The 16961-nt window shown below is 41.4% G+C and overlaps 1 protein-coding gene across 1 annotated transcript; it reads right to left on the minus strand.

Moving 5' to 3' along the window:
- Positions 1 to 3300: 3300 nt before the first annotated feature.
- bcl6b (BCL6B transcription repressor) lies at positions 3301 to 7907 on the minus strand. The gene is made up of 12 exons (XM_037683513.1): positions 7893 to 7907; positions 7603 to 7681; positions 7308 to 7522; positions 6915 to 7163; positions 6695 to 6829; positions 6382 to 6565; positions 6093 to 6292; positions 5903 to 6009; positions 5682 to 5825; positions 5450 to 5580; positions 3642 to 3779; positions 3301 to 3545 (listed from the first exon to the last, which is right to left on the minus strand). Exons 2-12 carry the CDS (start codon positions 7648 to 7650, stop codon positions 3405 to 3407), a joined length of 1692 nt encoding a protein of 563 aa, XP_037539441.1. The 5' UTR covers positions 7651 to 7681; positions 7893 to 7907; the 3' UTR covers positions 3301 to 3404.
- Between the last annotated feature and the right edge of the window lie 9054 nt (positions 7908 to 16961).

Raw genomic sequence — 16961 nt, forward strand, 5'->3', positions numbered from 1 at the left:
TACCGTCTCGTCCATGGATACAGACTGTGTCGCCGCTAACGCGTCAGAAACCGGTGAAGTGCCTCAATCAGCAAGTTAGGGTTGGCTTGTTATGCTGCTATAGGCTTAGACTACTAGAAGACAAATTGACCTAAATTCCTTAAATTAATAGTTACAACTGAATAGTTTTCATTTAATATTATTTCTATCTTAACATGTGATTCTTGACCTGCCATTGTGTATCTATTCCTCCTTCCTGTTCCTCTCAAACCCAGTCGGTCGAAGCAAATGGCCGCTTGTTCTGAGCTTGGTTCTGCTAAAGGTTTCTTCCTCATGAGGGAGTTTTTCCTTTCCACTGTCGCCTTCGTACTTGTTCAACATGAAAGTCTGTGATGAAGTTAAATTCAAAGCAGTCTGCTCCTCAGAGAAATAGTGTTAACTTACTTTTTATATACAGGTGCTGGTCATAAAATTAGAATATCATGAGAAAGTTGATTTATTTTAGTAATACCAGCAAAAAGTGAAACTTGCCTATTATATTAATTAATTACACACAGACTGATATATTTCAAATGTTTATTTCTTTAATGTTGATGATTTTAACTGACAACTAATGAAAACCCCAAATTCAGTACCTCAGAAAATTAGAATATTACTTAAGACCAATAAAAAAAGGATTTTTAGAAATGTTGGCCAACTGAAAAGTATGAACATGAAAAGGATGAGCATGTACAACACTCAATACTTAGTTGGGGCTCCTTTAGCCTGGATTACTGCAGTAATGTGGCGTGGCATGGAGTTGATCAGTCTGTGTCACTGCTCAGGTGTTATGAGAGCCCAGGTTGCTCTGATAGTGGCCTTCAGCTCTGCTGAATTGTTGGGTCTGGTGTATCACATCTTCCTCTTCACAATATCCCATAGATTTTCTATGGGGTTAAGGTCAGGTGAGTTTGCTGTCCAATTTAGATCAGGGATACCATGGTCCTTAAACCAGGTATTGGTAGCTTTGGCACTGTGTGCAGGTGCCAAGTCCTGTTGGAAAATGAAATCTGCATCTCCATAAAGTTGATCAGCAGCAGGAAGAATGAAGTGCTCTAAAACTTCCTGGTAGACGGCTGCGTTGACCTTTGACCTCAGAAAACACAGTAGACCAACACCAGCAGATGACATGGCACCCCAAACCATCACTGACTGTGGCAACTTGACACTGAACCTCAAGCAACATGGATTCTGTGCCTCTCCTCTCTTCCTCCAGACTCTGGGATATTGATTTCCAAAGGAAATGCAAAATTTACTTTCATCAGAGAACATAACTTTGGACCACTCAGCAGCAGTCCCAGGCGAGACGCTTCTGATGCTGTCTCTTGTTCAAGAGTGGCTTGACTCAAGGAATGTGACAGCTGAACCCCTTGTCTTTCATACGTCTGAGCGTGGTGGTTCTTGAAGCACTGACTCCAGCTACAGTCCACTCTTTGTGAATCTCCCCCACATTTTGGAATGGGTTTTGTTTCACCATCCTCTCCAGGGTGCGGTTATCGCTATTGCTTGTACACTTTTTTTCTGCCATATCGTTTCCTTCCCTTCGCCTCTCTATTAATGTGCTTGGACACAGAGCTCTGTGAACAGCCAGCCTCTTTAGCAATGACCTTTTGTGTCTTGCCCTCCATGTGCAAGGTGTGAATGGTTGTCTTTTGGACATCTGTCAAGTCATCAGTCTTCACCATGATTGTGTAGCTACAGAACAAGACTGAGAGACCATTTAAAGGCCTTTGCAAATGTTTTGAGTGAATTAGCTGATTAGTCTGTGGCACCAGGTGTCTTCGATATTGGACCTTTTCACCATATTCTAATTTTCTGAGATATTGCATTTGGGGTTTTCATTAGTTGTCAGTTATAATTATCAACATTATTTAACACAATATACAAGTTTCCCTTTTTGAACGGAAATACTGAAATAAATCAACTTTTTCACGATATTCTAATGTTATGACCTGCACCTGTATATGAATGTTTCTGTTCAGTGTCCTGAGATGACGTCTGTTGTGGCTTGGTGCTATATAAATAAACTGAATTGAATTGAAACAGTTTGCACTTATTAACACGTCTGTGTTAATAACGATCTAATGCAGAAACATTGAAGGAAAGGTTTTTAAAACTGTGTTTTTTAACTCGTTCAGTTTTACAGATGGAAAGCCTCTTTTCAAACATTTTTTGTGACTTTTGTGATCTGATTTATGAGGAGAAGCCTTCCATCAAACACAATTAGACAAGTGGAGGAAATAAAAAACAAAGTCATAAGTTTTATTTGTCTTTTTCTGTACAGGACGGGTGGAGGGAGGTCTGCTGAAGCTTTTGGAAAGTCCCGTCAAACTTCCATCGTTTGTTGACTGAGCACAGACAATAAGTCCAGAAAACTTATGGGGGAGCAGGAAACGAAGGGGAGTGGCGGGGAGAGAGGGTGGGAGAGTTCAGCAGGAGTCTGTGGCCCCCACCAACACCTTCAGGAAGCTGTCGCACGTGTTGTCGACTGGTAGTGTGAACGTGGAGGACAAGGACCCGGCAGGAAACAGGTGCCCTCAGATTCATTGTTTCCACATGGAGCAAAACAAAACCTGACCTGAAAACTGATTCATGAGGTGATTCACGAGCAGAAAGAGTTCTCTAACGAGAGGAAGAACTTAAAATATATTCAATCTGTCTGCTGCGGTCGCAGTTAAAGACAATATTAAAAACTTCTCTTAATGTACAGCAAATAAACACCAAATACCATTTGATATAAAAAGGATTTTAATTTAAATTGATCAGATGAACTTAATTTATTGATAACAATTCAATTGCTTTCAGTTGTCTTGTTTAAATGCCTTCATCATATTTAGCTATTAAATCTATAAAGCAGGTTCTACTGCACAGACACATTCTTTAGAAACACCACAAAGGCCCCAGGCCAAAAGAACAAGATAAATCTGAGTTAAATACACATTTACGAGAAAAACAAACAAACATTTTAAGTGCTCTGTTAGATTTAAAGCCCACATTCAATTTTAACTGTTCCAAGCATTACAAACCTCAGTTAAACTTGCTTTATCCCTCCGTTCACTGTTCACATACTCACTCTTTCTGTAAAATTCACGTTCCGTGCATCGTTCCCCTCTTTACGCCTCCTCACAAACCTTCAGAATTACTTACATCAACCCACTTTAAACATCTCTGTCCCTGAAAACCCACCTAAGAGTTCCTCCAAAGTATTAGTGTGATTTGTTCAATCCAAAGCTCGCCCAACAATTAAAGTCTAGATAGCTTAAGCTCTTTATTTGATGCCCGAATCCTATTGTCATTAGCCTAAAAGTTGTTGATTGGCACTTGGAGTTTAATAATCTGGTTAACCCTTTTACCACAGATGTACTCATGCTCAGTGAGGCCCCTCTTCAGCAGGCCTGCAGGAGAGGCTGGAAGGGCTCGGTCAGCACCTTGTAGCGGATCTTGGTGTTGGTGATGGCGCCGTGTTTCTGGCGCAGGTGAAGGCGCAATTGGCTCTTGTGTCGGAAGTGGAGGTCACACTTTTCACACTGGGAAGACAAGCGCTCATGAGACACGCTGGATAATAAATAAAAAAAAAAAAAAAACATCCTGTCTTTGCGTTCGTTAAATGGTTTGGCACTTACCGAGTAAGGCTTCTCGCCCGTGTGAATACGCAGGTGGCTCTTCAAGGTCTGCAGGTGGCGGAACCGGGTGCCGCAGGTGTGACAGGGGTAGGGTTTCTCACCGGTGTGAATCAAGACGTGGGCCCTGAGGTGGGCCACCTGACACCGGGACAGACACAGAAAGGTTTGAGAGGTGCAACACTCAAATAAAATACTTTCAATTAAACTGTCTCATTTTTAGGACTTCAAACAGTCGTCGAAAATTCACATATCATTTACGTTTAATATAGAAAATGTCTCTGGATCATTGTTTTTGGTGTAGAGGTGTTCCTTTATTCTGAAACAATATGCACAGTAAACAGCTGTGTTGTCAGCATGGAAATGTAAGGATGCATCAGGAATGATCTGACCAACATGACTTATGTAGACTGTGAAGAGGGTGAGTCCTAAGACTGAACCTTGCGGTACACCATTGTTAACAGATAACTGGAGGAAGTACCGTTATGTTGTACACATTGTCTCCGATCTGAGAGATAATTAGAGAATAAGCCAATAGTGTAATCTGAGAAACCAATTTCAGAGAATATGAATGTTTCTGTTCAGTGCCCTGAGACGACTTCTGTTGTGACTTGGCGCTATCTAAATAAACTGAATTGAGAAGGCAAATTTGAGAAGGTTTGGGGAACTTTCCTGAATTTATTCCAGTCTCTTTGACAACACAACTCCTTCGGGGTAATGCAGTATCTTGGCTATCTTAGCTTCTTAATTCTTTTCTTTTTCTCCTTTCTGTTTGGCAGTGATTAGGGAGGGATTATTTTCCTTTATCCTGTGTTGGTTATACTGTATGTGATATAATTTAAATTGACTCAAGCCAATTATGTCTTTACTAATGCTTACATGTAAATGTTTTTATTGCCAACTTTGCTATTTCTTTTTATTTTTTTTATTTTTTATTTTTTTTTCTTCTTTCTGTTTGTTAAAAAATGGAAAAAATTTCAATAAAACAGATCTTGAATCAAAAAAATAAACTGAATTGAACTGAATTGAATTTAGTTCAGTATGGATCAGACACTCCGAAAATCAGTCTTTTGTCATCGCTAAGTAGTTTTAAAAACTCATGAGATGCTCCAGTATCAGTTCATAATTCAGGTTTTTTTCATTAAATCAAGTTTAAATGCTTTAAACTGGAAATTTAAACAAGTTTTACTTTTATAAGCACACTGACAAAGCACCTCCTGTTTAAAATACTTTGTAACAGCTTTCGTCTCTTTAAGACGCCAACAACCACATGACATGGTGTGATGTTGCAGGGCTTTCTAACCCTTACATATTGACAAAGCCAGAAGCAGCAAATGAAACAGAAGCGTCATGATGACGATTATCAGTGTTTTGTTAGACAAAGTCAGGGTTCCTCAGAGAAAGCTGCTTGGAATCCAAATGTGCGCCAGTGTTGTGAAAACTTAGATTTTTTTAGATGTAATATTGAGTCCTACAGTCACCACTAAAAACAAAAAAAATTTAAGTGTTATGGTTGTTATTCTTATATGTTTCAGTGGAATATTTCGGCTGCTACTTTTTGGAACTTTCATTTAAAGGCCAAAGAGTGTGGAGTAAATGCACAGTAAACATTAGAATATGTATAACATTCAGCCTTGGTGTGGGTTAATGCAATGTATTCTGTGGGAGAGCAGAAGTTGTTTGTTTTACTGATAAAATACACTTTGAAACGCTCCAATAAACATTTAGTATGACACCCAATATGGCTAACTGTTATTATTTAGGAATTAGACCTTGGATTCATCCATAGATTTACAGACTGTGGCCCTCACCTGAACGAATCTTGCGCCGCAGGTGTCACAGCGGTAAGGTTTCTCTCCAGAATGAATCCTGGTGTGGGTTTTCAGGTTGGCCGGTCGGTTAAACTGAGCTCCACACACGTTGCAACGGTACGGCTTGTCTCCTGTCGGCACAAGTTTTACCGTTGTTACATATTTGCTATTAATCTCTAAAAGCAAAGACTAAACAGGAGAGTGCTTTTGGAAGAGACCTGTTTAGTTTCACCTGGGCAGGGTGATTTGGTTGCTTGAAGAGTGCCAGAAAAACAATAGGGCGTGTAGTGGCTCTCACGTTTGACTGGAGGTAAGTTAAGATGGGCGGTTTCTGGATCGGGAGGGGGCAGTTTTGGAAAAATGGTGCCGGGTGAAACTGGAAAAGACATCAGTGTTAAACACCGTCTTATTTAATTGGATAATGTGACTGAACTGTTTGTGTATGGGCCTTACCCGTTCCCTCGTTGTAAGAGGGAGGCATCGCTGGACAATCCACAGAGGGAGGTGGCCCGAGGGGAGGGGCTCGGCCAGAACCCTCGTAGCAGGAGGCCTGCCCCTGTCTGAGGAAATGTTGAACAGTTTTACCAATATCTTTCTATTTTACATCCTATGATATGTCATTATTCCTAATATTTTGATATACCTATCAATCTGACCAGGCACTTCTCCAGACCACGCCTCTGTTGGAGCTTTTGGAGTTGAAGCCATCCTGTTGTCTTGACACTGAAGCTCCTCTGTCTCCTCTACTTTGACTGTAGCAGCAGCACAGAGAGGATTCAGAACTATATACTTGTACTTCTTCCAGTTGCAGGCCTTTGGGTCTGGCGTAGCTTTGGTTTCACTCTGAAATAAACGATTAAAAGCCGTTCGATTAATTGAGATTTATTGTGAATTCAAACATGGCCATGTTGGCCAGCTTTCTTGAGACTCACCATGAGGTTTTTGCTGCAGGTGTTGGACTCGGCAGGAGAGTTTGGGTGGCAGCTAGAGCGGTCCGGACTGCTTGGAGATGAAGTCAGGCTGCTCGGGAGTGGGTCTTCTTTCAGCTCCCCTGACCTGGACCGGCAGGTCGGGAAAACCCCTGGCTTGAGAAAGCTCTCAAGGACAATGGGGAACCTGCAGGAAGAAACAAAGGAAGTACTGTAATGGGTCAAAATTGTTGGACAAAAGAACGCAAGCTAACAACTGTCGCAACATGTAATGTAATGATCCCGTTATTTTCAGATACTTGGTTTATTCACTGACCTTGTTTCTACTGCTGTTGGGGCTGATCGCCGGGGTCTTGGATCAGGCAAGTCTCCTCCTTTAGGAGATACAGAGGCTACAGATACCCTGGAGTCCAGCTCCAATTGAGGGTATCTGTCACTCACATTCTCTGTGCTGAAAAAGACCAGTCAAAGCATTTTACCATTTTTCTACAAACTTCAGGAGATTTTGTGAGGCAACAGATTTTCCAGGCCCTCACCAGTGCAGCTGCATGAAGTCCCGGCATGTGTCAGCCACGTGGTCCATCTGCAGGTAGGCAGCGACAGCCAGCACTCCTGAGACAATGCTCGGGGTCAGAGGGAGGCGGGAGGTGTACATGAAATCGAGCAGCACTGAGACGCAGGATGGATCCAACGTGTTGGGGAGAGAGACTGTCGAGAGCTGCTCACTACTTCCACCGCGGCCCTGAAGTAACACCCGGCGGGAATACAGGGAGTAGAAGAACCCACTGCACAGAGGTCAGAAATATCATATTTAGCAAAGGGCATAAACAAAAAGCATTGGCTTGTGTTTTAGAAAGATCATGATCACAAACCTCAACAACTTGAGAAAGCTTGAGTAATTGAGTTGTATGAAGTTCTTGTACACTAACCTACAGGCCACGAGCACAGCACAGTGTGCCTGCAGCTGCACGTTGCCAACAACAAGGGTGGTGTCGGTCAGGATGCTTCTGTGTCGCAGTTCATTCAGGTTCTGCAGTACGTCGTTGGAGTGACGGGTGAACTCCTTCACGTATCCCTCAGGCCGCATCGTCTGCCCTCGATCAGTCCTGTAGACTCCCAAAACTTCCATCGGACTCAGCTGGATCTGTAATCAAATCACATATGCTATTTGTAATCCTGCTGAAACAATGAATGTTTGCATATTTTCAGTTTTTGACAACCTACCTGTATATAATTGATAGAATAAATATAATGGGAGTGTCCCAGACACATCTGTTAGGTGAGACCAGCTCCCTACTCGTACCTGTAAGAGGAAAAAAAAAGAAGTTACTTCTTTATTTTATACTCCTATTCTGTTTTGCAATGATGTTTAAATATAAAAAAGTAGCTGACAATTTTGGAAAATGTAATACTTCTTTATTACAGGTACATTTGTAAAATGAGTTCAGAACCAAACAAGCTAATGGACACAAAGAATTAAAATACGTATGAGGTTTTATACAATCAGGACTCACCCCGACCAGCAGGGACGAGACTAACTTTCACCGCTGTTCCGTCAAACCTTTGGCTCGTGTTCGGTCAGTAGTCAGAGATAAGGAGCAGCCTCCTCTGTTCAGACTGTGAGAGCAGATGACCGGCAGGGAGCTCTTTATAATGTCCTGCAGGAAACTCCCTTACAACCAGAGCTGCTTGTTTCCTCTTTCCTCAATGGCCCCACGCGTATGGTGGAAGCAAAGCAGGAAAAGACTCCGGCTCCATGTATTTTTAGTGGCCTTATAGTTTTTCTAAACCCCCATGGCTCTGCAAGAAGTAATGGCAGGAAAGCTCAGTGTGTTTTTGTGCCATGTTGAAAAAATATATACTTGAAACCCTAGGGGAGATATGGTACGTGTCCGTCTGTCCAGGGGTGAAGTGGAGAACATACCCCACCAAGGCTTTGCTATACTGTACCCTTCAGCCCTCTCCAGGACAAAGGAAACCACCAAAGAAGCTGAAACACCAGCTCATTGTTTAATGAACAAGTTTTCGAATCACCACAGCAAGATTGTTTTAAACTCAAGTTTGATGCGTCTTTTGATGACAAATGTTTGATGATCTTGTTTAACCAGATGAAAGAGGCACTGAAAGATACGCTGTAAAATGCTCGATTACCAATCTACTTTGGACTTTGGCAGCGCATTCACCTATTTTCAAAAGAATTATGAATGACCAATGAAAGATTCAGAGATAAAAAGGATCCATACACTTTGAACCAGTTTTACAGTTTTGTTACTAGCAGCAAAGACACAGTGAATTAACTTTTCATAGCTACACAACCTGACAGCACTTTGCATTTTGGGTAATTGGGGGCTACTTTTGAATTAGTTAGAGTTGCTTATAGTGAACAAGTGAATAACTTGAACAGACTCTGGTAGAGAGAGAACATGTCTTTCAAAAGAATTTGTCATATTTTACAGAAAATCTGTTGTAATGGGGGAACCCAGAGAGTATACGGACTGAGAGGAAAACAAATCCAAGCTCCGAATATAATTGAAAAAGTTTATTTACAGTGAAGATCAGGTAATTATTTACAGGCAGGATCTGGGGCTGTGAAACAGAGGGAACGGATTAGTTCCTGGAAGACGACATTAGGCAGCAGACAGCAACATCTGAATTTTGGTTCCTTACAGTTGTGAGGTTAAAGGCAGCAGGAGGAGAAGGCTGAGGGTTTTTCCAAACAGGAAGGTCCAGGTAAGTAGAAGGTGAGTGGTGGATGACGTGAGCGTGGCTGAGGAAAGGAGCGTTGCAGGTGAGTACCATATGGTATCAGGTAGGTGATCCAAGAAGGTCGGGCTCAGGACAGCGATACTCTGGAAACACGAAGGCAAAACACAAGGTAAGTACTTTAGCATATAAGTACACTAAAATACTGGAGGCACATGTACCGATAAGTAGGATAATGCTCTAGCAAGGAATGGAGCTCATCTGAAGTTTTAAGTAATCCTGGAGTCAATCAGGGGAATGACCTCCAGCTGTGGCTGCTCACCAGCGCCACCCTTGCATTCAGGAACCTGGGGTAAAATGACCAAAAAAAAAACTGCAAATTTAAATAAAATTTATCAAAGAATGTCATGTTTAGTTATCTTAAGAAGATTAGAGTCTCAAATTGTTTGGATCTTTGAGATACTGGACCAAGAGTGGACCAGGAATCAGGTACTGGTACCTCAACAAACAGTATAACTCTTGCTAGTTGCATGTATCCTTTTGTTAGCTACACAGTGTAACGTCACTTGGTTGTTCTCCATTTGTTTCTATTTTACTAAGTGAATCAATGAAGAAATTTAAAGCTAAAAGTTAGACAAACTATATTATTGTTTTCTGATCTTATGTGGTCTTTTGAATAGCACTACAGAGATTTATAGTATTTTTTAACCAAGTAAAGTTTCCAGCTAGCTAGTAAGTTGCCAGCTAGTACAAAGGCATAGTTTGTCACAAAGACACAGTTTGTTCTGATTTATTTAAATTAGTCTATAGAAAATACCCAATATATCAATGTTTGACACAAAATTGTGTTTGAGCTTCAACAATGTGATTCCAAAAAGTCTATTAGCTGAAAACTTATTTACAGGTATATTATGTATGTATAATACATCTCTCAGCAGTCAGGTTTTTACTGGATTTTTCTCTGTTTCATAAAGACATAACTTTCAAAAACAGTTCGTCTGGTCAATGTGTTGTCATTGTCAATAACATGAACTGAATGCAGGGAAAATGTAGATAAAGTCCAAAGCAAAAGTCTGAAAGACCTCCAAGAAGTTCGAAGCGTTACTGATAAGAACCAGTTTAAAATTTTAACGGAGAATCTGACTTCTTGGAAGCAAAACACAAAGAAAACAAAGGTGGTCAGAGACATTTTTAAAGCATTGTGTCCTAAATGTGGTGAAATTTTTATGAAAACTCGAGCATAACTTTGAGTAACTGTGCTAAGAAGGATCATACCAACTACATTATCTCCTTTGCGGAGGTAATAAGTGCTCCATACTCTGTCCGGAAGCCTGTGGCTTGCTGCCAGAGAGCAGAGGCGAAGTGTTATGAGGACTATGAGGAAGGAAGCAAGACAAACTACGGTAGATCTTTCTAGATGGGAGACACCTTCTCTTAGAGCTGAAAAACAACCGTTACCCCACCCTGAGGGAGACAAATGCAGCCGACAGATGTGCAGGAACTTACACACACATACATACACACCCCTCCAAATAACACACACAGAGTCATGAATACATCCTGTGAAGCTGCATGGAGACATGGATGAAAACGCAGGACATCCGTCAAAATATAAAGCAAAGCAGGAGATGAAACAGAGGTGGGGGGGGGACAGGTAGTAAAGGAGTGAGGGGGTTGACGGTGCAAAGGTCACGGAGAGCTGAAAAACAAGCCGAAAGTTGGCTCATCGTCAGTGAAGCCGTGACTCCACAGTTTATTAAACACAGCAAAAGTGAACTTTGAGCCAAAGTATTTCCTTTGACCAAAGTTTTAAACAGGAGGAGATTTTCAAAGAAGCTGGGGGGGGGGGGGGGGGGGGGGGACAAAAGCTGCTTGGACCAATACCCCGCAGGAGTGACCCTGTTACTAAAATAGATTTTATCACTCATCACCACCATGAAAATCTCAGTCAATTTTACAGATATTGATCTAAAATTTGGTGTGGTAGTAGTTGACAGTCATTACAACACGTACTTTGAGAGTTATCAGATAACACAAGGTCTTTACTTTTACACAAGACCACTCAAAACGTTTTTTAAGGTTTGACAAAACGGGTATAGCTCCAACATTTTTGATCAAGAGATTATCTTAAACTTGGGTATGCAGGGTGGTGAGCAATACAGTATATTCATTTAAGGAATGGCAAGTTTGCTTAATATGATTTTATTTGGTCTAATCTGGGCAAGGGTAGCACTAACTTGTGCGTTCTTTGCGTTGCACAGACCAGTATCCACATTTTAACTCTCGTAAACTGGTTGCAGAGTACCGTATTTTCCGCCGTACACGTCGCACCGCCTTATGAGTCGCATCAGTCCAAATATGTCCAATAAAGTGGAAAAATACATAAATACATTGCTTCACTGTATAAGTCGCATCTATTATGCGTCACAGCTGACAACCTGGAAATGTGGGCCGGTGTTGTGCCAGAAATCAATTGGCTGTCAAATGGCGGCTGCGGGAGCGTGTATGGGAGGACTTTAACAAGAATTTAACAAGAGTAACACTTAAAAACAATTATTTGTTTGCTCTAAATTATAGTAAAGGTGTGTCTCAGTCTAACTTTTGCTTAATAAATGCACTTTGACAGTCAAATCAGCTGCATTTCCAAAGTATTTGCTGCCTCTGTGCTCAGGGAGCGCGCGGAGGGAGGAAATCAGGAAGGAGGAACGCTGCGCATTTCTTCGAAATTTAACAAGATAAGCACCTAAAACAATTACTGTATTTGTTTGCTTGACTTTATAGCAAAGGTGTGTCTCAGTTGAACTTTGACTTAACAAATGCTTCAGTGGTCAAATCAGCTGCATTTCGCAGGGGCGGCGAAGCAATATGAAGCTGATTTGATGGTTGCTCCAGGCATGCTGCATGATGGGGTCTAAATAAAGGTTGAATGAAAAAAAAAATCCCGGAGCTGGACAAAGGTGGCTGTCTATCGTAAGTCGATTGTGTCATTAATAGCCACTTTTTACCTATTACATGACACAACGGCATGCCATACTACTCGAGTGCCATCTAGTGGCTGAAAATGGTAGTGTTCAATATTTTCAGTCAGAATGAATTAAATCGTCAGATCTCAGCCAAAAATTGGTTTATAAATATGGGAAAAAAATGCAAATAAGTTGCTTCGGTGCATAAGTCGCAGGGCATGCAAATTATGAAAAAAAACTGCAACTTATAAGCCAAAAAATATGGTTATGTGTACCTGCCTGAAAATTTACTTTAAAATTCAAATCATAATAAAAACACTAGCTAAGATTTATCTCGTACACAAATCATTTGAAAATGAAAATGGGAAGTAAAATGTTCGTATGGGATGTAGAGTCCATGTGAGCATCCTTGTGCTTTAATGTGTTTGGAAGAGTCGGATCAATTGTGTTCTTTGTGTATAAGAAAAAAACGAAGAGGAAAAAACCATAAAGGAAAACAACGATTAAGAAAACAGTGTGGGAGATGTAGGTCTCTGTTACTTCCAGGCATTGTTAGAACAACGGATGATGTGTGTGTGTGGGGGGGAGACGGGCGGGGGGGTTTAGGAAAAGTGAGACCATTACTAAACGGGTTCACCAATGGCCGGAAGCCATTGAGTCTGTCCCATTGGCGAAACCGGGCTCTCTTGTGGCTTCCTGCCTCTTCAGCCATCTGTCAGTGCCCATCAGCGACCAACTGACCCTGTTTGGGATCAAATGTGGAGCTTCAGTCGAAAACGAGGACAGCCCTCGATAATGCTCACATGAAGGGGCTTCCCATCGTTTTGTGGTTTCCTGGACTCGACTGTATCTGATAAGGTATGAACTGGGGCCATGCTTTGACTTCACAACTCCCAGTTGGAGCCAAAAAGTTGATGTCTCCTGCAACAATAATAACAGATCTGGTCAAACAGCCTCTTCCTGCGACCGCCGAGCTGACCTGGACTTATATGGGCAAACGGCAGAGAGGAGGAAGAAGGGAGATCCCCGGGAGCAAATGTTTGTCTACAGCAGGAATAGACCAGGAAACATAAAATAATGGTTGATTTTCTTTAAAGAAGTTACTTGGTGAAAGCTGTGGGTTTCTAACATTGTGTTGGGCAGAGTGTGAGAGAGGAGAAAGATGGTTTTGTTTGGGGGGGGGTTAATGGGTTAAGGACAGTTGACCCGAATTTGATGAAGCGTGAAATAATAAAGCCATATTTGACATCTTTATACGGTTTGGCCTGTGGGCTGAAAAGCATCTGGGTACAAACTGTACACCAGTTAAGACCAAACACTTTTTACCTGTATACACTTATATTCAGCGTTCAAATATTTATGATTATTTTACTGTGCAAACAAGTAACACAGCTTGAAACAACAAGTCAGAGTTCTTATACCAGAATATTAAAGTTTATGGATGATTCTTGAGCTTGAGTTTTGTTGTGATTTTTATTTATCTATCATAATTTGCCTCTTCTTAACTTTCAGTTATGCGTTGTATTTATTCAGCTAAAAAGAGAATGTACAATGTATTTGAAGCCATGAACTTTGTATTCTCCACATGCAGTGGGATTCAGAAGTCTGAGCCATCAATAAAATTATACTTCCTAATTTTTAATGTGAGGTTTTGTAGGAAGCTTATGAACAATCAGTATTTTACCTGTTTTCGATAACTCTTTGACAGACTTCAGTTTGGAGAAATAGAGTTTACTTTTGACTGGTTTGATGAGCTAATGGGTAAACTGAGCAACGATAAGACCAAAGTGAATTGCTGATATCTTAAAACACGTCCAAACTCAAAACTTTTGTTGCAATTCACACAAAAACTTTTTTTTCATTAAAATAGATTTTCTGTTACACAATTGTTTAGAGAAAATTCTGTTTATTTGCAGCAGCTTGCTATAGCACTTCCAGGGAAGTGACCGAAAGAATGCGATTATGGATACAAGCGACCAAAATGAGTTTTCTCCGCAGGGTAACTGGACTCTGCTTTAAAGAGAGGGTGAGAGGTTCAGTTATCCAGGTGAGACTTGGAGTAGAGCTGCTGGTCCTCCCCATCAAGAGGAGCCAGCTGAGGTGATGCCTCCTTGGCACCTCTGGATGGTGTTCCATGTGCAACTTGAGAGGAGACCCCAGGGAAGACCCAGGACATGCTGGAGAGACTATTGGCTCTTTCACAAGTCACTTCAGTCTTGGACTTGTGGGATTCTTAGGTTTCTAGCCACAAGCATTTTCTCCACAGCTGCAGATCATCTCATCATCCATTAAACCCCTGCCAGACATTCATCCGACGCTGGAACGTTATGATACCTTATGGTACCTTACTGGACAGCCGGTAGACATATTCCTTGAAAAACTTAACCTTGTGATTTTCTTGTGTTCTTCAAGTCCTGCTCCTCGGGGGCTTCTGAGACCTCCTCACTCCTTGTGACCTCACTCTGTCATCATCTTATTCCTTCAATCACCAAACATCAAACTGGATCAAAAGCTATTGAGCGCCTTCAACCTGTTCCTCTTCAAAGATACTCACCCCTTCTGGATCACTTTTTCTTTCCCTTTGGAAACCTAGGACCTCGTTTTCTCCCTCTTCTTCAACACGACCTGCAAAACAACCACAAGTAAGAAAGACTGCCTACAAACAATATCCATTTTTCAAGAATTTGGAAAATTACCAATACTCACCTTGTGTCGCTTTCCCTTTCAGCCCAGAACATTTCCGTCCACATGTAAATACGTCACTTACCTTTTGTATGTCTGACTCTGTATTCATCAGCCTGCTAACTTGGGGTCTAATATATTTAACATCATGTTAGGACTAAGATACTTTCTGGCCGTCTTGGTGTGACTTCAAAATGGACCGAAGAAGGGACAGGGTTTGAAGCCAACCCATGGTGCACCTCAGTGGCATGGAGCGAGGTAATCGGAAAGGTGAATGGCCCAAATGTGAAATATACCATGCAGTGTCTCAATAATAGGATAAACTGATGACATTTGTGTGACCATCAGGTCTGAGTTTGTTATGGCTCCTCGGACTGATGAAGTCCTTAGGATGAAAGATGAAACGTCTCAACACAAAGAAACCGTCCAGAGGACCTGACTTAACTTTGAAGTTAGTTAAAAAATGATAGTTAACCACAAAGAGGATGTCTAAACTGAGTTAATTTGTTATGTTTTGCATGTGACACAAGGCAGATGTTCGACACGCATGCATTGCGCTCCATGTCTACACAGCTGAGTTCTGCTTCACACCTCTTTTGGTTCCACACTGTCCACCTAATTTCAGACAGCTCATTTATGTGCGGGATGAGGCCAGCTCCATATGATTTATGAACGGCCAAAGGGAGGATAAAGACGGACTGGTCTGTGCCTCCATTTTGAGGAACTGTTTAATGAATGTTTTATGAGTCCTACATCCCTCCCTGCTCAAGCTGTTGCCCCCACGACCTTGATGCACGGATAGATAGATGGATGGACGGACAGATGGATTTTATGATGGCAGCCATGCACTTTGATCTGGGCTCTGCTTAAATTACCTGTTAGCTCACCAGTTCAGTCAAAAATAAACTCTGTTTGTCTAAACTGAGGTTGTTCAAAGAACTATCTGTTGCAGATAAGATACTGACTGTTCAAAATCTTTCCACAGAATCCCACTTCAAATGTTCTGAACTAATGTTTTAAGACAAATTAGTTTTTTTGATCAAATGTACAAAAAATAAATACAAAAAAAAACTGGAGTATACAGTTTTATAACACTTGAAGCTATTGTTGCATTTTTCATTTTCTTTTAATTACTTAAATTACTGTTTTAAGGAAAAGTTACACTTTTTATATTTGTGCAGAAACTCTGAAAGATGACCAGACAGACTGAAGACAGAACATACCCATGAGATCCAAACGCAGAAACAGAACTCTTAGGGAACAAACTGCAAAAGAGTACAAATTCCTCTCCCAAGCTGCGGTCTTCAGGGACGAATGGCATCTCGAAAGGATTTCAGATGTGGTGAAATGAGGCCAAATACTTGGAGAACCGTAGAGCTACAAGTCAGCTTTTCACATTGAATTTTCAAGAAGAAAAAAAAGGCCTAAATATTTGCTGGTTGCAGCTTTGAGGTTTGCACAAAGAGGCATGTGTGGAAACAGATGTCTGTAAAGCTCTGTGTGCTCTAGAAACATGTTTTTTCATTCAGCCTTTATTTATACAGGTTAGTTTTATAGTTTCATTGAGTCATGGGAATTCGTTTACAAGAGAGACCTGTTGTAGGGCAAAAATGAGGGATTTTACAGTTACACTCATTTATTAAGCCACTTGGCAATGATCTATACCAGAAAAGCAGTGATTATTGATAAATGACTCTTGATGGAACGTTTAGCTTAAATCAGTTATTGATATGAATATTCTGATTTCTGGTTAGGACCCCCTCCTTATCTTTAAGGCTGAGCCACCATGTGAAGGAAGCTCTTTTCAGCTGCTTGGATCCAGGATCTTTCTTTCGATTATGATCCAAACCCCACGAGGTGATGGTTGGAACATAGACAGCCAGGAGGTGTTTGGGAATTCTGGTTAGTTCAGTTCTGTGGAGCTCGACGGTGTACTGGTACATGATTTGCTGCAGGCTGGGACTGGTCTCAGGGCACCTCTCGTTCAGGGTGGTATTTTGCAGTTTTTTTCATTAATGCACCTGGGAGGACGACTTTGCAATACAAATTTGGGGGTTTGTTGGGGACATTTCTGTTGTTTTGCTCAGGTGTGCAACCACAGCAGGGGGTGTGGGGGTCTTGACAGAGCTGTTTTCTAGCTGGTCTTCTGAGGAAGAAGACGGCTGAGGCGAGCTGGTCTGGGAAGCTCAGTCCTCACCTCCTTCTACAGGTGTGCAGTGGAGAGCATCCTGTGCT

This window comes from Nematolebias whitei, chromosome 1 (genome assembly GCF_014905685.2).
Source record: "Nematolebias whitei isolate Nwh7 chromosome 1, NemWhi1, whole genome shotgun sequence".
Classification (NCBI taxonomy): Eukaryota; Metazoa; Chordata; class Actinopteri; order Cyprinodontiformes; family Rivulidae; genus Nematolebias; species Nematolebias whitei.

Excerpts from the sequence above, each read along its gene's own strand:
- bcl6b (XM_037683513.1), bottom strand. The coding sequence starts at position 7,650 with ATGTGTCTGGGACACTCCCATTATATTTATTCTATCAATTATATACAG. Across the intron at positions 7,523-7,602 it reads ATTCTATCAATTATATACAG|ATCCAGCTGAGTCCGATGGA; the intron begins GTAGGTTGTCAA and ends ATTTGATTACAG. Across the intron at positions 6,566-6,694 it reads CCAACAGCAGTAGAAACAAG|GTTCCCCATTGTCCTTGAGA; the intron begins GTCAGTGAATAA and ends TTCTTCCTGCAG.